This window comes from Gavia stellata, chromosome Z (genome assembly GCF_030936135.1).
Source record: "Gavia stellata isolate bGavSte3 chromosome Z, bGavSte3.hap2, whole genome shotgun sequence".
Classification (NCBI taxonomy): domain Eukaryota; kingdom Metazoa; phylum Chordata; class Aves; order Gaviiformes; family Gaviidae; genus Gavia; species Gavia stellata.
Window position 1 is genome coordinate 53,178,439 of NC_082637.1, and position 19,921 is coordinate 53,198,359.

The 19,921-nt window shown below is 40.4% G+C and overlaps 1 protein-coding gene across 1 annotated transcript in view; it reads right to left on the bottom strand.

Moving 5' to 3' along the window:
• Positions 1-15,389, bottom strand: part of LOC104253130 (long-chain fatty acid transport protein 6) — a gene marked incomplete at its 5' end in the record, with an annotated part of 40,586 nt that extends 25,197 nt beyond the window's left edge. The window contains 4 exon segments of the mRNA XM_059834017.1: positions 9,216-9,342; positions 10,160-10,372; positions 15,064-15,229; positions 15,231-15,389. Of these exon segments, the coding sequence (XP_059690000.1) occupies positions 9,216-9,342; positions 10,160-10,372; positions 15,064-15,229; positions 15,231-15,389 (665 nt within the window).
• Positions 15,390-19,921: the final 4,532 nt, after the last annotated feature.

Below are 19,921 nucleotides of genomic sequence, written 5' to 3' on the forward strand. Positions count from 1 at the left end.
CCCTTCGCAAGGCTGATAGAATGCTGCAGTCATCACTCTCGCTTCTGCTCTCAGAGAGATGAGAGTCTTCCGTCTCTGCAGATTCCCAGGGAGCAGCTGAAGCCAATGAAAATAGACTTTTTGCGTTCAGTCCTGCACTGCTAAGTCTGGCAGAAATCCCGGAGAAGCTACTGGGAGTTTTGATGAAGAACAGAATTCAGGTTTAAGACCACAGTTTGTGTTGAAACTTAGCTTTAAGTATGGTTTTGCTACCTAAACGCTGTAGCGCTGAACCGGTCTATGAGAACTAAAAAGGGAAACTGGAAGATAGAGGCTAGAGGATGTTTCTGCTAGTCACCTTGAAACAGCCCACAAGTGAGCTTCATGTAACCGGTGAAAAGTATATTGGACTTCAGAATTAAAGCTTTAATGATTTTGTCAGTGAAATATGGCATGGCAATTATGTATGAAAGAAAATGTTGAATTTTAAACTATTGCTCCATTTAAAATGAATGAAGTGTGAAGGTTTAGAGTTCTTTAAACTTGATCTGCTTTAGCGTTTTCAACCATATCTGTCTGCATAAGCATTGGTTATGCAATGTTTTAAAAGCTGTAGTTGGTCTAATAAAATTACATGGAAAAGAGTCATCCAGGTATTATCAGGGATAGAGTTTGCTGAAGCCACTCAAGAGCACGTTGCGTCCAGGCTTGCAAAATACTGGAGTGGCAAAAGTAAGCTGGTTTATTGCACCTCAGAGGAATAGCTTGGTAGATGAGAAACAGCCGTAAGTTGTTTCTTTATTGAGAGAAGAGAGGAACCCTCTGAATTAAGTTCTGTCCTGTATTTTGATTGCTAAAAGGTACCCAGCTTTATAGTGTCCCACTGAAAATATTGTATAAGCCAAAGAGGTGAATCTCTAAAGCTCTTGTGTTTTGCTGAACAAAACCTAAAGCTCTGAAGAGAGGAAACTATGCTTCTGCCTCTCCACAGAGAGAACTCCAGTAAATAGTAACTGGCTGGGTTTGTAGTTTATCATCAACTCACAGTACCAGGGTAGTTGAGACAGTCGTCTGGGGAAGTGTTTCTTGCAAGGTAAATGTGATTTTTTTTCTGAGAGCAAGGTGTGAAACAGTTGGTTTTTGTGCTTACATGAACAATTGACAACACTGCATTCAGGTACCTGTCTGGTTTTAATGGGGTTTCTGATCTGCTGAGGCTTTTTGCATGGTTTTCTTAATTTAGCCAGGAATTGGTTATGAAATATTTTCCCTCCTCTTCTTGTGCGTATGGATGCATTCTGAAGGCCTTCCTAAAAGGGCTACTGAGAGCAACACAGTTAATGGGAGAGACTCCACACCTGCAATCATTCACTTTTGCCTAACTTCAGCAGAGGCTCAATCGTGTGCTAGGGCGCCTAACTTTGTTCTGACTCTGGGTTGTGGCCAGCTGGGCGCTAACACGTAAACGCCATCTCCTTTTATGTCTTCCTTCTTATTTTTGACCTCACAAAGTAGTACACAGATTGCCAGAGGGCTGAAAAAAAATTAGACCACTTCTCCCCCACCACGAAAGTGTAAGTTACGCTTAGCTGCTTTGAAGTCTTGCAGCTATAGAAAATTGTATATTTGCACCTTTAAATTGTCCTGACTGCTCTTTCGCACTCGGCTAACTGAAATATGTTCCAACATAGCATGGTGAGACCAGAGTTTCTGAGAATACTTAAGTATTCGCTGTGGGCCTGTTCTGCAGATGCTTCTCCATGTGCGTAGTCTTAACCAGTATAAAATGCCTCACTTTCATCAGGGGGATTGTTTCTGGCATGAGCAATGGCACTGACCTCCCAAGCAGGGGGGTGAGGGTGGGGTGGGGGAGTCTACACTGTGCTCTTTCCATGGTTCTTCAATACTCTTCAAAGTTTATCACGTCTGCAGACCTGAATCTTTCCATTTCCTCTTTGCTGACAAAGGATTCTCTTCCTTTGAGGTTGAACTGAATAGCAGTGATTTCCTGGGGCGGGGAACCAAAAACCGGTGGAAGACAGAATTGAAGTTTTCATATTATGGTCCAGAAAAGTAGCCTATTTTCTTTGCAGGCATACAGCAAGGTATTGACTTGTTGGGATGTGAAGGAATTAAAGAATATAATATGCGTTTGTCCGGCTTTCCAGAGTCCCCAGTTTTAATGCGTATTATCTTTTTTCTTTTCATCACATGGGCAAATCTTGTCTTGTCAATGAAACCTGAATACCAGGTTTTGTGCAGGGTATGGAGTTTCAGCAGAGGTCAGGAGAATCCTTTCTGTCATTGAAAAGCAAACATCCAGCCATCAGGCTGTGACAGAAAATCTCCCCTGTCCACCAAAACTTTGTTGGTAGTACAGCGTGCTCTCCCAGTGAGGATTTCAATAGCCTTGTCCTGGACTCTGGTCTTCTGGTATTGGGTTGACTTAGGTCTTAGCCATGACTGTATGGTGGAAAGGAAAATCTCTGGCTTCCCTCCCATTAAAGTTTTGAGGTTTGGGGCTTGGGGCTTTGGGGATGGGTATTATTGATTGTGCTGTAGTTCTGAAGGAGCCTAGTTGTGGGCCAGAATGCCAGTACGCTGGGAATTCCCCTAACTCCAAGGAGAAACATAAGAGGAGAGAGCAGTGGGCAGCATGATACACAGAGTTACTTCGCTGCTTTGAATTTTGTAGACATCTCAGCGAAGGCATAAGAAGCTAATATTAGGACAGTAGGTATGAACCGCTGAATCTTGCCAATAATTATTCTTGTGATTTCTCATCTCTGTGTACACTTTGCACAGGGGTAATTCAGCCTGTAACTTCTTCTAATAACTGATGATCAGTATTTCATTGTGTCTCAGCTTGGGTGTTAAGTATTTGCTCATAGAGATATTTCCTTAGAGTCCGATATCCAAACTCGGATGCAACCTTTCTATAGTAGCAGGGCTTGTGGAAGTACAAGGAAGTATATACATTTACAAGAAGCTCCAAACAAACCAGAATTGGAGACCTTGCTGGGCCCAAAATTCTGGTATATTTATTAGCCAGCTTTTATTCTACACTTGAAATTGTAGCAGTCAGTCTATGGTACTGCACTTGCACATGGCAACAGTTTCTTCCAAGAAGTTTGTAAGTGTATGGAAATACTTTGCTTCTGCAAGCAACTAAATTCCATAAATGACAAAAGCCAACTATTTCCATGTTTCTGTCTTTCTCTGCTTTTTGTGTGGGTATATTTTTCAAAATGCTTTGTGTTTTAAAATATTAGAAGCATTTTCTTCAAAGATCAGAATGTTTGCCGAAAATTGCATTTTATTGCAGAAATATTGTTGATTAATGGGTACTTTGCCATCCTTTCCCATGTGCTTAGATGTGTAAGCATGAATTATTTTTAATTAAAGAAAAAGAGTTGTAAGATCTGCAGATAGCACTCTAGTAATACTTTATCTGCTTAAACCTGACATAAGATCAATTCTATTAAAATGGGCGTGCAAACCCTGGCATGTTGTTTTGGAGAGGAGCTGCTTTCGCTGTTCCAGCAAGAGGAAAATGAGAATGTGCTTAGGATGGACATGGCAGCAGTACTGGTGGAAACTGGAATTTTGCTAAAAGCTACAAAGCTCACAAAGACTGCTGCATTAAACATGCTTTTTTTTTCTTCTTTCATTTAGAGCTGCCCTCCACTCCCTTTTTAATTGCCATGCGTATCTTTAAGTTGCGCAATCAATTGGAAGAGTTTGTGTGATGGAAAGGATTTCATCACAGGAGCTGGTCAGAATGTGACCAGTAGAACAGAAGTAAAATTCAAGAAGTAAAATTCAGGCTGAAAATGAAAGCTGTCAGCTGTATAAAAACGTTCAGGCCTTCGTGATATATTTCACATAAATGTTCAAAACCTTTTTCAACTAAACTGCTCTTCTTCACTATTCCATACCAAAATAAATTTTGTAAAACTCATTGTCTTCAGCCAATGACTAATGAACCTTCTGGGGATGAGTTTCAACTTTGAGTTAGCCACAATTTAAAACGTTTAAAGGACTTTGGTGTTCATGGCTTATGTTAATCTTCAACTTAATTGTATTAAATAATGAATGAAGGACTTGACACCTGAGTTTGCTTTAAAAAAAGAAGTCGGGAAGGAGGCTCAGGCTTTGCTACTGAGGCTTTGCTTTATGTGAACGTCTTAGTCTAAATAGCTGTTGTGCCCATAGACTATTTTTTCCAAGAGAAATTCATAGCTTTGGCAAGTCTCTTTCATTTTCCAAGAGACTAGCTCTCATTTTCAGCCAATAATCTTTTTTCTGTAACTTGTTGGATGTCACCTTTGAAAAGAACGCTTTTTATTTATTATCAAGCCCGAATGAGTACAATTCGTCTAACTTATTGTTACCTTTGAAACCTGCCTTACGGTGAACCCTCAGTGTTGGCAGCTAAGCATTACTGCAAAAAGACCAATTTTCCATTTTAGGATGGTTAAAATATTGAAGGAGAAACAATTGTAGATAATCTTTAATAAAACAAACATGTGTACCTTTGTAATGTTTAAATATCTCTTTGCATACTGTGACTTAGGATCTGCAGATGTTGGAGTTGAACAAGGAGAATAATACTTGCATCTGCACACATTTCAGATTTGTGGTCTGAACTCAAGTACAACTGTGAGCATTCCCAACCCTTTCATACTCAGATGAAAGGTTAATCACGGAAAGCCCTCATCTCCCAGTTTTTGGAAACACAAGGTCTGGGCAACGTTGTCGTTTATGCACAATCTTATAGTGTTTTGGTCAGTTCCCGTGTTTCAGCGCATTTCAGCAGTAGTGGCAGTATTAGCAGTGGTAGTAATAGCACGTGCTGACAACCAAGACAAAATAGATATCATATTTGGGAAGAAGCTAACCATGCAAGTCTGTAAAATGTGCTCCAAATGGGGCAACTATTAGCTTAAAACAATAGCTATTATTTTAGTCATCCAGACAAAAGGTCAAGTGAATTCAGGGAAGTATACCGTGAAGAGGTTTTCCTTCATAAGTGTGGACTTACTTGATTTTGGAATGTAATCAGATACGTACAGTCAAGGACAGTACATCCAACAGGTGTGATAATATTCTGTTCTCTGATGTGCTTCTGCCTGCGAAACTTTATAGCACCTTTTAACAGGTTCTGGGTGTTCACTTCCAGCAAAAGCTGGAAGTTATAGTCATTTCTGCCCTGTTTTCATGAGAACTCTATTTCAGGAATATGACAATCGGCAAGTAAAGGAAGAGGTCATGTGTCAGCGGGGATGAATTTTTGCGGAGAGTTTAATCTGTGTTAGTTGTGGTGCAAGTTGTGAAAAATCACGACCACTGAATACTGCCACTGTATTTTGACATAGAATGTTTATTTTCCATAAAAATCTGAAATTGAGCATCACATAAAATATTGCAATTAAATATTACATAATATAATTAACAGACATTGAACTGAAGTCTACATGCAGTGCTTGCGCAGTATTTTGCTTCTGTTTCTGACTGCCCATTTAAATTTTATTATTGCCTATGACATTATTCATCTACTCATTTATGCGTTCTAAAAGCAGAATCAGTATGACGATGTAAAGGAGTGAAATATTCAGCTAAGGTAAGATACTGGTGGCTTAGGCAAAAATAATTTGAATCGGTGAGAAGTGTAAAATAAAAATTTGCATGTGTGAGCACTGGAAGTAATATGAGCAGATGCAGCACAGCTTACACAATGCACGTAACTATTGTGGCTCTGTCTTATGAAGAGGTAAATTCTATCACATTAAAACTAATTTGATTATCTTGTGTTTTTAGAACAAATATTGCATACCGGCTTTTGTTGAAAATATTGCAGGAGTATACTTGACATTTACTTTCTGTATTGTAGTTTTATTTGTATGCTTTATAAATGTATTTCACCGGAAACCACATTCTTGTATAGCTCTCTTGTCAAAGGAATATCGGAATGTGCAGGCTGGTGCATGAAATACAGAGGTTCAGCTATAATTTCTGGATTAAATCCTTCATTCACCAGATGCATTTTCTGATGCTTGAAAGTTGCAGTGATTTGCATAACATCCTAACAAAGAAGTAATTCAAGTAAAATGCAATGTTCCATTTCAGCCTGTGTCAGTGAAAACTGGATGCAATTACTGAGTAAAATGAATCACACCATTTTACTACAGAATGTCTTCAGTTAGACAGAATGATCTGATTCACAGTTACAGTGAAATCTCAGTCTAAGTGCAGCATTTATTTCCTCACTCATTTCTCTATCAAAGCCACATGCGAGCTTGGAAGTTTCTTTTTCAGAATAAGAATGTTCTTTAACTTTCTTTGGTGCAGCTGATCACAAAATCTCTAGTTCATGGGACACTTGGCGATGCTCTGCAGAGAGCTGGCTGATTTTATGGTACTGGCTCTCCTCTCATTTCCAGCTGTTAAACTTCATTTAAGACATTAAATACAAATATGCTAAACGCCTTCCTGTGTTATTTTTCTGTGTAAGCATTTGCTGTACAGCAGTTATTGAAATGCCAATTCATGAACAAGTTGGTCTACACACGATAGTCAGTGTACAAGAGGAGAAGTGGTATATAAAATAATCTCATTTAAAAGGTGGCTTACATGAAGGGAAAAGCTCAAAACACACTGTTCTCAAGCACTGTTAATACTTGTACGGTGTTTTCAATGTAGCCAACATTTTCTTTCACTTCTCTTGCTGAAACAGGCCACTTTTCAGTTCTTGTTTTTCCGTCTTGATCTGTAACATGCCTGATTTCCTCTTCACACTGCTACTCCATTTCCACAGCTCCCAGATCATTTAGTCTTTGGCTTCTGAGCTGAGACTGCTAATAAGTTTGCCAGCTCCTTCTCTCTTTTGGCAGCACTCAGGACAGGATCCATGCTTAGACCACCAAGTCATTTCACGCAGGCACCGAATAGCTGCCAGATGGTAATAATGTTCAGTCATTACCAGGTGGGATTGCTTCAAACTGAATAGCTAGCATGAATTTGTCTTGGTAATTATTTAAAAAGTTGCAATGATAAGATTAAAAGTTCAATAAAGACAGGTACTAAATATTTTCAATGTGTATTATGAATACAGATTGCTGAGATTTTCTGTTTAAATGATCCCTTGATGTTATTTTAATAGAGTCAGATTTTTCTACATGGAAAGATGAGTTTTGGAAAAAAAAAAAAACCAAAACAAAACCAAAAAAACTCTAAAAACCTCAAACCAAACCAGAGCACAAATAATACAAAACTGAAATCACTCCCTGCATGCTCTTAGAAACCTCTTCCTAATGTCCTTCTGCAAACAAGAAACAAAGTTAGCAAAAGTCAAGTGAAAAACCTACTATCTCAGAGCCTCAGAGTACCCTGGTTCTTTGCATCATTGTCCCTGGGCCTCTGCTCTTCTTCTAGAGGCAAGTCAGGGAGGTTGAGAAGAACAACTCTCAGCCTGTCTGGTTCTCACAAAATCAGTCAACCATGGTTGCAAGTTATATTAGAAAGAGCCTACCTATGGACTGCTGAAAAATTTTCAAGATTGATTTGATCTTAAATCCAATTTTGCATGAGAATTTCATATTTTTGTTTGTCACTCTTGATTAGGATGAACTCTTTCTCAAGACAAATCTGTTTTTTTTCAGAAGGGACTGAATTATCTGTCCACTCAGAAAATTGTGAGTTCAGCATTCATCCTATTATCCTCCCCTAAGATGGTTTTTAAAGTAACAGTAAGTTTTTTGTGATTTTGAGGGTTTTTTCTAAGATTGGTTTTATCTGCTTTAATAAGAATTTACACATGTGTAGATGTTCATCAGTTAGTACTGATAGTATCTTTGGTAGTAAGCTAGCAAAAAAAAGATTTAGGCAGGGAACACATAAATGCAAACAGGTTTAATGGGTTCCACATATATAGACCCTAGAGCTCCATATGGATTTTCTCCATCTAATGGAACCATAAAGACAAGTCTGTTCCAAAGGTTTTTTCCGAGAAGAGGGCACTGCTATCCTGAGGCACCGTAGATGACCTATACTAACTACATTTGAAGACACATTTACTTAGTACAGTAACCTATTAGTGAAAAAACAGCTTTCCTCAATTCTTTAAACTCGCTAAAAATTACACTTCTCTCTAAATGTATACACTCTCTGTGTGCTTACTGTGTTAGGTTCCCATCTTGTTCTCAATCAAATTTGTGCCTTTCAGGCAATTTGTCAATATTTAGGGAGAGGCAAAACTGCTGAATGCCTCTCGGCATCCCCTAACAGCACAAAACGGTCTGCTCAAACTTTCAGAAGATGTAATGTGGGGCCCTTTCCTGCTCCTTGCAGATGATGCTCTCCTGTCCTGTTGCAGAAGGTCGTCCTGTGGGGAGTACACGAGGGGTGTATTCCTTGCACTTTTAAGGTGCCTTTTCCCATCCCTTTTTTGTTTTGGTTAGGCAGCAGCAGTCTTGGGATCAGTTGCTGTAGCCCAGCATGCCTGCCCATGCTGTTCCCTAAGAAACTGAAGGCACTGAAATGGCTTTTAAAACAGTCCAGGTGTATACTTAGCATACCAAAAACCAGCATCTGGGCCAGACTCTAAGGACAGGGCAGGAGGACATACCTGAAAAAACACCTGGTTGCTAGCTCTCTACAAAGAACACCCATTTTCAGAATCAAAAGGGGAGGCTCCGTCGTTCTTCCTTTCCTTCACTTTAATATAAAGAATCCAATTCTGTAGGTGTTACTCAAATATGTGACTCAAAAAGCTCCAACACAGATTTAGTTGACCTTATTCTGAAGGTTAGTTAAAGCTTCCACAATGCATTTGTACCTTCTGACACTAAAAATCAAGCCTGACTGCCGAGATGCCTATGTGAATGCCCTTTTAGACTCCGGGTACAGGATACAAATATGATTCTAAGTTAAACCTGCAGCACATACGCAGTGGGATGAGCAATACACAGACCTCAAGTCATGTTATGGTGGATCTATGTAACGATTGGCATCTGTTCTAAGCTTCAAAAACTAGGCATGTATCTTAGATATTCTTTGCAGGCCGTAGAAGGTGATAAAAATGAGAAAATGGCAAAAGTCTATTGGTAGACATAATATTTGAGTTCCTCACCACATGGAGATACTTACCAAACAGCAGAATGTTACAGCATCCTCAAGTTAATGAAAATTCACTAGAAGGCAAAGATTGCCTAATTCAGTGCATCCACTGATGCCGAGAAGCACTCATGTGGTACAAGGGAAGAGTGAGCTAGAGCATATGCTGAGAAACTGCACCACACTGAGTAAATGCTAAGCAGGCAGATAGAGCTCTTAGATGAGTGATGATAGCGGCTTTTGGGAAACCTGTTAATGGGAGAAAAGCAAATAATTATAAATGTACTGCTTGCATTAATAATTTGGCTGCAAACAGAACTATATTTGGAAGGTAGAGGGAGAATTGTCTTTTCTTCTGAGTCTTTGTCTGTCCCGTCCTTTAGTCTTTCCCTCATGAGTACGTCTCCTTAGTCTCTCAGCTTCTTTAGTCTTTCTGCCTGTAAGGCTATTAAATCCTCTCATCTGCTTTGTCTGTGGGAGAAAGCCCATACCCTTCACAGGCGAGTGCAGACCGACCGTGCACACAGTGTTCCCTCGCCACAAAGCGAGAATGGGAAAGCTTCTGAAGAGCCACTGTGCCGCTCGGCTGCTATTTGCCATAGGAAAGACTTTTACAAAGTTGTTTGGCTTGACTAGAGGAAGGATTCCCCTTTGCTTCCCAGTGAAGTAAGGTGAAGCTTCATTATTCAGGTCAGTCTCAGAGGAACAATTTCTCCCAAGGCCCAAGCACTTGAACTGGCCATATTTCTTTCTAGTATAGACCTGTGAAATTCTGTCACTATGGAATCTGAGCAGCTGTGAGAGACTGACTTTATTGGCCTTATGTTTAAGAAATAAAGTTCAGCCATGGAATAGCTATGGGAAAGGTCACTAACTGGAATTACGCCCTTGTTATGCCAAGACAAAAATGGTTTAAAGTGTACTATGCTTTTAACTAAAGGAATTCCTCCCTATCATGGCTTAAAAATTCAGGTTCTGCCTTTTTGTGCACCTGTTTTGTTGCTAAATTTATACCAGCCAAATTTTCAGAGAGCTGCAGTTGTACTTTGTTAGTACACATCCTCACCTGTACTTCCTGATGTGAAGATACATGAAGTAGTGTTTCTTGTATTACTGAAAACTTTACGGTGAGATGGAACAGGGTGATCTGGCACCTTGTCGAATTTGTCTGGCGTAGTGTGAAGATGCTGGAAAGGAGAGCTAGTGCTCATCAGCCAGACAGCAACATTATTTTCCAAGAGATGAAAAAGAAAGTCTTTCTCTGTTGATCCCAAACAATCTGCCAAGTTAAAGGATTTATATGCTTATTATTAAAATAACCAGAACTACAGACCCGAGAAGCTGCATTGGCATGATAGACACTACCTGCATACAGCAGAACTAACCCATCTATTCGACAGTGGGGGAAAAAATCATGGTTTAATTTCCCTCTATTTATCTTGTGGATTTAATTGTAGTAGGTAAAACTCCCTGTTCTAAAACAGACAAAAGACTAAAGCAGGCTACATGAAAGAGTTTTGGTCTGCAGAGTTGTTTCAGGATTAATTTACGTTCGCCCTTTTCACACTTGAATGTGCACAGGAAGGCCCACCAATTCCTTGTTTCAGAATTGTTTGAGCGAGGTACTGTCTATGGGGCAGAAACATTAAATACAAGCTAAACAGGGGTCATGAAAGGAAAAAACGTAGAATATATAGATGGAGAAGAAAAGGAGGGAATATTAGGAAAGAGTGACTCCTAAGAAAGTGTATGCATCTCTCTGAGTGAGACTACAGGCATACAGTCAGCTGCAGTCCAGAAGCCATACTGCCCTGACCTGCCCTACACCTGGAATGACAAGCTTGATACCTGCTTTTGGCTGCAGTATCCTGGCGGTCCCACCTCGCTTGCTTCTGATTACTGGACTTGAGGATTCTCCAAAACATGCACAAAGGCTACGTGCCCAGGAATTTATAACACACTCCATAAGAAGGAGCTGCTCAGGACAGTGAAACATTTTCTTAAATCTAGACAAACTCAAGGCACGCTGGAGAAAATAATTATTCATACACTGATGAATAACTTGGGATTTAGCTGTAAATGCATACAACTCAGTTGTTCCCCATCTTACCCAGTGCATGCTGAATTGGCAGTCTAAGCAAAGCCTTTGTATTCTTCTTACAATATCGACTAACGGTCGAGTTTTGGCGTGGTTTGGTTTGGGGTTTTTTTGCCAAGGCGCTCTGTCAAAGTAAGAGGGAAGTGCTTGCAATGTGACTGTGTTACTTCTCCTTTGAGTTCTTCTCCCCAGGTTTCACACAGGGGCATTTTGCTACACGTGTATCCAGATTTGTATCTCTGCGTGGTCAGAAACAAAGTTCCTTGTTCCAATGAGTCGGTAGGCTCTGGTGTACTTTCCCTGAAGGCAGGGAGGCAGGGGACGTCCTGGAGAGAGAAAGAACACACGAAGCATTCAGTCAGTTAAAGAGCAGGTAAGACTCTCCAGAAATGTTCTGCAGTCCCAGGGAAATGTAAACAGCCCTGTGTGTTGGCCCCGACGTCAAGTTCCTGTCCTACTTCTCTGAGGTATCCGAGATGTCCCTGAGATACCTGAGGTACATAGCCTTTAGGTAATTGCCCAGGTAGTTAGTATTACAACGAGCCTAGAAGTGTGTACAAGACCAAAGATCTCTCATACAGACTTTGAATAATGATCCATCAGGCTGCCCAAATGTCCACTGTGGGAAAAAAATATTTTCAGGATAGAGCTAGCCTTTTAATAGCCTTCTAATAGCCTTAGTGTTTTGAACAGGTGCTACATAACCTCTGCTCTGAAATTTGGAAAATTTGCAAATTGCAAGTTGCAAAATTTGCAAAATTGCAATTGAATTCAAGAAAATTGGTCACCAAAGTGCCTGGCTTTGGTTTGTCGGGGTTTTTTGGTGCTATAGAGTCAGAAAGTGGGGAAACCCGGAGTTTTGTTTACTTACTCTCTCTGCTTTGCTCCTCTTTGTTTCTTTTCAGCTTTTCCTCTGCAGTCACAAGGATCAAAAACATTTCCTCGTAATGAAAGCTGAGATTGGTAAGCGTCTCTGGGTGTTCAGAGCTTGAGCTTGAAGTAAAACACAAAAGACTAAGACAGTAGTCAACGGCATCAAAATGCACAATTAACTATCTTGCAGTATTTGGGCAACCACAGGACTAAGGACAAACAGGAAGGCTTTCCAAACACAGTGAGCCCAAACATTCACTAAGAATTCAAGTGAAGATTCTGTTTTCCAAGTCATCTGCCAGCTTTTTCAGTTACACAACATGCTACCCTTGCTAAAAGCAATCTAATCAGCAGGCAGCAAAAGTTCCATTCTGAAGCTCACCCTACTGTTTCGTTAATAGGAATAGGTTAAGAAGTTTATCTGATTGAGGCAGAGAGGCACAGAAGACAGCTTCAGAAAATTGTAATGCAAGCAAATAAAGGGATGAATCTAATCTGACTTGAGCTACATACAGTGGACGTTGTTCTGTGTAAGTACTGAGAAATTACCTATAAAAGACATGCGAACGTTATAATTTAGCTAAGCGTATAACCAGTGCTTTTTCCAGCTTCTGAATGATAAGTAAACAAATATTTTCTTACCAACTTTTTGATTTTGTATTTTGATTAGTGTCCTGTATTCGGTTAGATCCTTTCTGCCCCTGTGCATCACTCATAGGACGGTTGTGTGGGTAATCTGAACATACCCATTTTATCCAAGCAGATGCTCTCCTGAAGCTGCACACCTGTAGTGTTTCACTGGCGACTGCATACCCACACATACAGCTGAAGCCTCCTTTCTGTCTCCTGGATGTCCCAGGTCTCCTGTTCTGTAGTTCCTCAGCTTTGCAGCTATCTTCAAGCATCTGACTGAAAGGGAATCGGACGTTGCACCTTAGAACGCAGTGTGTTTGCTGACTGTATGGAGAGTGAATTGTTAAAAGCGAAAGCAGTCAATTACGCTCTGTTAGTTCATATGCTTAAGAGGACCAGAAGCAGCAAGGCAGAGCGTTGTACCAAAGGAAAGGATTACTCTGTTGAAATGACTGTTTCAGTGTAATGGAAGAAGTGTAGTGACGTTGCTGTGTACTCCTAACTACAATACATTCAGTATGCAGCAAATGTTTCCATAGCATTTCTTTCACATTGTCGTATGTTCTCTGCAGTAGGTACAAAGGCCTCATTAGGTTGAAGAGTATTTCCTGACAAACACATTTTTTAAGCTTAGTCATACAAACCTGGGAGGACAGTCTTGTTACAGACTGTAAATGCTGAAAAAGGACACTATACTCTATGCCACTGGCTGCCTAACGGGTTGAAGAAGCAGGCAATACTACATGAATACAGGAAGGCATATACACTGTTGGCTAACGATTTAAATCACATGGACTAAGCCTTTCATTTCTAAAAGTCAAAATCACAAGCTGAACAGCTTTTGGAAAAGGTTGCTAAATACACATGGGTGTGCTGCATTCCTGTTTGTGTATGCTTTAATTTTTCATAAGAAGTATCTTCTATCACTGTTTGAATGTTCTCTGAGGCATAATGATGGTGTTCAGATGTTAGAAAATCTGTAGGCCATTACTTTTTTCCCTACAATTAATTTTACTGAATAATTAACAGATTACATTATGTCACCTGATTAGAATATATTAATTAAGCTTAGAGACTTTGTTCCGTTCACATACTAAATATTTCATTTCATTTGCTCTGTTTGGAGGACATAATTCTGGGCCGGTCGTATGCTACATTGGCACATTATGGAAGGATTGGACTCTCACCCTGACTGGAGGAAAAGATTAAAGAAGCTGTAAAGGAGACCACATGACTATGGAGTAGGTTGTCTGAAACCATGAATGACCTGTCAGGGAGCAAGAAAAACATGAAGCTAATGGCTAGGAGGGAGGGTCAGGCAGAGGAACGGTTTGGTTTTTTTCTAATAATGGAAGTAGAGATGTGTGATTTTGCTGTTGCTGTTCCCTTGTGAAGAATGTATTTTAAAGGTGGGTTTTTCTGTCCTTGAAGGCAAGGACAACACTGGGAAGTACGCACAAAGTGAGGTCAAGAAGACTGAACAGTCTCAGCTGAAATAAAAACAACAGGATCAGCAGAAGAGAGACAAAACATTCCTCCTAGAGCGTAATATGGTTACGGGTCTTTCCTAGCAGTCCTAGATTTCAGTCCATTTCCTTAGTAGCAGAAACTGCACCTGTGTCATACATCCTGGTATGTGTCCTGAGGAACTCCCTCTTCCTACTTGGTGATGCGAATATACAGGATTTCATTTAGTCGGTATGTTAGAACATTTGTTTTAAATCTCGGTACACATACCAACTAATGAGCCCTCATGGGTTCATACGGAGTTATGGAAGTATTGCCAACCGGTATTAAAGGTGGGAAAAGAGTAGCAGAAAGGTTGAATAAATTGCCCAGTATTACCTAATACGCCAGTAAGAGGGCCAAAATTACAGCTCAACATGCTGTACTCTTTGCTCCAAGCAGCGCTACCTTGGGACCACCACTTTAAAAGAGTTCTGAAGTAACCATAAATTTGTATGTGAAGGTGTCGAGCTGAAGGAAATCACCACTAACAAAGGCAATCTGAGTCTCCCTGTAGTCAGTGGAGTTGTAGCTACCTAAGCCAATAAATAGAAACAGCAAGGAGATGATGCTAAAGCATCTGCCCAGGCTGCTCTCTTGCTGACGCATGATTGTTTCTGCTGGTACATTGGAGAGTTTCGGATCTGAGTCCTTTATTACACTAATTAATTCCACATACTTTTGGTGCGTATGCATTTGAAATTTCAACAAGACTATCGCTTTCCCCTCTTTTTTATCCAGCATATGTGTATGTCTCTAGGAAGTGCTTGCAGCTTGGAATGGCTCTGATTTCCTGTTTTTGAGCAAAAGCATGAAGCAGTAGAAAGTCAGTAGTAAGTCAAACGCAGTGCAGAACTTACCTTCTCCTGTCACCGCTGCTTTTGCTGCACGTGTATTAACGCAGTGCAGGAGAGATCTAGGGTGGATGCTGAAGTTGAGAAAAGCCACCACACAGCCCAGCTTGGCCAGCCCGAAGCAGACGTAGATGAAGTCCGGTCCATTACCCACCAGCAGGGCCACTGTGTCGCCTCTTTTTCAGATTCCCAGAGTGTAGGAAGACCTGCGCTACCCTGCTGATCCTCCTGTCCACATCCTGGTAGGTGTTCACCTTCCCTTTGGAGATGAGGAACAGCTTGTGGGGAATCTTTCCCACTCTCTGCATGAAAAGGTCAATTATGGAGAGAATTCCACTGCTTGCCCACTTCTTTGCTCTTGCTTTTAAGCTCTTCCACCTCAAGAAGTCGATCAGATCTTCCCAGAAAGATGGGAAAAAGGTCTTCAGAGACACAAGCAGCAACACTAGTCCTCCAGCAACTGTCAAAAGCCACGTGCATAGCCACGTGCAAAGCGAAAGCCCTGTGGAAGCCCATATTACCCATATTATTTCCTGGGGGGGGGGGGGAGGAGGGGAAGGGAATAATAGATTAGCTATTTCAGAGGTATAAAAGACATTACTATAATTAATAACGAGTTTTAAGACAGAGACTGGGAGTTAATAAGCTAATTACAATTCCACCATTTAATGTGAGAACTTTTAAAAATACCATATTGGAGTTCACTTGAATACAACGGCCCAGAACAATATAAAAAAGAAAAAGGGAGTAAGGAGTGAAAAAGATTGTGCAGCTTGTCAGGACAGAGGAGTTCATCCAGAGTAAAGAATGTGGCCAGGGTGACAGTAGAATGAAAAAGACACTGGCAATTAAAAACAAGTTGGAAGTTTAGAAATGTAAAAAGGATCCAAAAAGCAAATAAAACAAAACAAATTCAGGAAGCAATTCGACACTTTTTTTTTTTTTTTAAACTTGGAGTCATAATTTTGTCTAGATTGTTTATTGTACCCTGGCAAATCCCAAAAAAGTTGGAAACAAACAGTTAATTCGTATGGTATCGTATGTGTATTATGGACGTATGCTAAGTATTGGGCATCTGTAAGATGCGCCCAACATGCTCTTCTTTGCTGCCTGCGTTGTTTTTGTGGTCCCATGGAATTTGAGACCATCATCTAATCCTCCACAGGTTTGAGCAGTCTGATGAACATGCACACAGCTCAGGCAATACACTGTGTACCTTCTCAGATAGCCAGGTTTCACCTCAGGATTTTCTGGCATTTGCAATAAATGGTGATTCATAACTTGGCATTATTTATCATATTTTCAGTATTTAGAACAGTACCCTGAAGTCTCAAACTAACTCATGCACAAGCACGTACTAAGATTTGGGAAAAAACTTTTCTAGCGTAAGTGCTGTTAACTTTGTTAACGTATTTCAGGCAACCAGTAATTGCCATCTTTTGAAACAGTCATCGACTTGTGAAGATCACACAAGATCCCTACAATCTGATGTGCGTAACATCGACCGGTCTCCTTTTTGAAGGTTCAGCCGTGATTACTACAAATACTTGAAACACCTTGTGTGACAATCTAGGATTCAGGAACACTTGAGCAGTCTGGGAGCCTTTTCTAAATGATGTGGCCTCCACTCTGCAGTTTAGAAATATTTTACTGACAAGCTGTACTTTTGGTATGTTCATCAAGCTTGCTCACATTTTGAACAATATTCCGTGACTATACTAGCTTGTGGATTTTTTTGCCGCAGGCAGGATCTTGTATGTACCATAAAGCATAGGTAAAGTTGTGGGGGTAAAAGAGCAGCTTAAAAATGAAAGCGTTGTGGCATTAATGCGTGCAAGCGCATAAACCAAGTTAAAGTACATAAAGCATGACATTTAAAAGTTCTAAACAAACTTTTTAAACCCATCACTTTCTGACCTCTCTAATTTATCAAGTGACATTCTTAGGTATCCTGAAGTCTGATGATTATTCTTCTTTATTAGGTCATGTCACATATCAGGCCCCCTGTTTTTTTCTTTTATACATAAAAAAAATGAAAGTAGCTCCAAGTTTACTCTGACAATAGATGTGCCATTAAAACCCCTTGTGTTTCACCTCACACAGCTCCCTCATTGACTTTTTGGCTTTCTCAGCCTGTTGCTGTTTACTGGCCAAGAGCACTAACAGAAGACCTCACGACTTTCGTGGCTCTTAAGCTCTCCTTGACTATGACTTGGAAACGTTCACTCATTTTCCTTTGCCACATGTACAAGCACGCAAGATTCACTACAGCTCCAGACAGCTCTGGGAGCAGTCTAAATGGCAGAGTTTATAAACTGCACCAATAAACACATAGGCAAAATCCTAAGAGAAAACAAATGAAAGGCATGATGGCATAAGGCTAGGCTCAGCCCTACTTTTCTTTTAGGCAAGATCAGAAGTGAGCTCAATAAATAATAGGCTGGCTACAGAATTCTTATATTACTTCTATTGCCAAATACAGCCACGGCGTAGAAGTGAGAACTTGTGGTAGAATAAAAAAGACAAAAGACTAAAGCAGGCTACATGAAACAATTTTGGTCTTCAGAGTTGTTTCAGGATTAACTTACGTTCGCCCTTTTCACACTTGAATGTGCACGGGAAGGCCCACCAATTCCTTGTTTCAGAATTGTTTGAGCGAGGTACTGTCTATGGGGCAGAAACATTAAATATAAGCTAAACAAAGGACATGAAAGAAAGTTGTTACCCTATTTTTTCTGTTCCAAGACAAATGATAGCTTCAGATCTTTTCATACACTACTTTTCCCATCCCCTTTTTGTTTTGGTTAGGCAGCAACAGTCTTGGGATCAGTTGCAATAGCCCAGCATGCCTGCCCATGCTGTTCCCTAAGAAACTGAAAGCACTGAAATGGCTTTTAAAACAGTCCAGGTGTATACTTAGCATACCAAAAACCAGCATCTGGGCCAGACTCTAAGGACAGGACAGGAGGACATACCTGAAAAAACACCTGGTTGCTAGCTCTCTACAAATAACCCCCCTTATCAGAATCAAAAGGGGAGGCTCCGTCGTTCTTCCTTTCCTTCACTTTAATATAAAGAATCCAATTCTGTAGGTGTGACTCAAATATGTGACTCAAAAAGCTCCAACACAGATTTAGTTGACCTTATTCTGAAGGTTAGTTAAAGCTTCCACAATGCATTTGTACCTTCTGACACTAAAAATCAAGCCTGACTTCTGAGATGCCTATGTGAATGCCCTTTTAGACTCCGGGTACAGGATACAAATATGATTCTAAGTTAAACCTGCAGCACATACGCAGTGGGATGAGCAATACACAGACCTCAAGTCATGTTATGGTGGATCTATGTAACGATTGGCATCTGTTCTAAGCTTCAAAAACTAGGCATGTATCTTAGATATTGTTTGCAGGCCGTAGAAGGTGATAAAAATGAGAAAATGACAAAAGTCTATTGCTAGACATATTATTTGAGTTCCTCACCAAACGGAGATACTTACCAAATAACAGAATGTTACAGCATCCTCAAGTTAATGAAAATTCACTAGAAGGCAAAGATTGCCTAATTCAGTGCATCCACTGATGCCGAGAAGCACTCATGTGGTACAAGGGAAGAGTGAGCTAGAGCATATGCTGAGAAACTGCACCACACTGAGTAAATGCTAAGCAGGCAGATAGAGCTCTTAGATGAGTGATGATAGCGGCTTTGGGGAAACCTGTTAATGGGAGAAAAGCAAATAATTATAAATGTACTGCTTGCGTTAATAATTTTGCTGCAAACAGAACTATGTTTGGAAGGTAGAGGGAGAATTGTCTTTTCTTCTGAGTCTTTGTCTGTCCCGTCCTTTAGTCTTTCCCTCATGAGTACGTCTCCTTAGTCTCTCAGCTTCTTTAGTCTTTCTGCCTGTAAGGCTATTAAATCCTCTCATCTGCTTTGTCTGTGGGAGAAAGCCCATACCCTTCACAGGCGAGTGCAGACCGACCGTGCACACAGTGTTCCCTCGCCACAAAGCGAGAATGGGAAAGCTTCTGAAGAGCCACTGTGCCGCTCGGCTGCTATTTGCAATAGGAAAGACTTTTACAAAGTTGTTTGGCTTGACTAGAGGAAGGATTCCCCTTTGCTTCCCAGTGAAGTAAGGTGAAGCTTCATTATTCAGGTCAGTCTCAGAGGAACACTTTTCTCCCAAGGCCCAAGCACTTGAACTGGCCATATTTCTTTCTAGTATAGACCTGTGAAATTCTGTCACGATGGAATCTGAGCAGCTGTGAGAGACTGACTTTATTGGCCTTATGTTTAAGAAATAAAGTTCAGCCATGGAATAGCTATGGGAAAGGTCACTAACTGGAATTACGCCCTTGTTATGCCAAGACAAAAATGGTTTAAAGTGTACTATGCTTTTAACTAAAGGAATTCCTCCCTATCATGGCTTAAAAATTCAAGTTCTGTCTTTTTGTGCGCCTGTTTTGTTGCTAAATTTATACCAGCTAAATTTTCAGAGAGCTGCAGTTGTACTTTGTTAGTACACATCCTCACCTGTACTTCCTGATGTGAAGATACACGAAGCAGTGTTTCTTGTGTTACTGAAAACTTTACGGTGAGATGGAACAGGGTGATCTGGCACCTTGTCGAATTTGTCTGGCATAGTGTGAAGATGCTGGAAAGGAGAGCTAGTGCTCATCAGCCAGACAGCAACAATATTTTCCAAGAGATGAAAAAGAAAGTCTTTCTCTGTTGATCCCAAACAATCTGCCAAGTTAAAGAATTTATATGCTTATTATTAAAATAACTACAACTACAGACCCGAGAAGCTGCATTGGCATGATAGACACTACTGCTGCGTACAGTGAACCTGCGTACAGCAGAACTA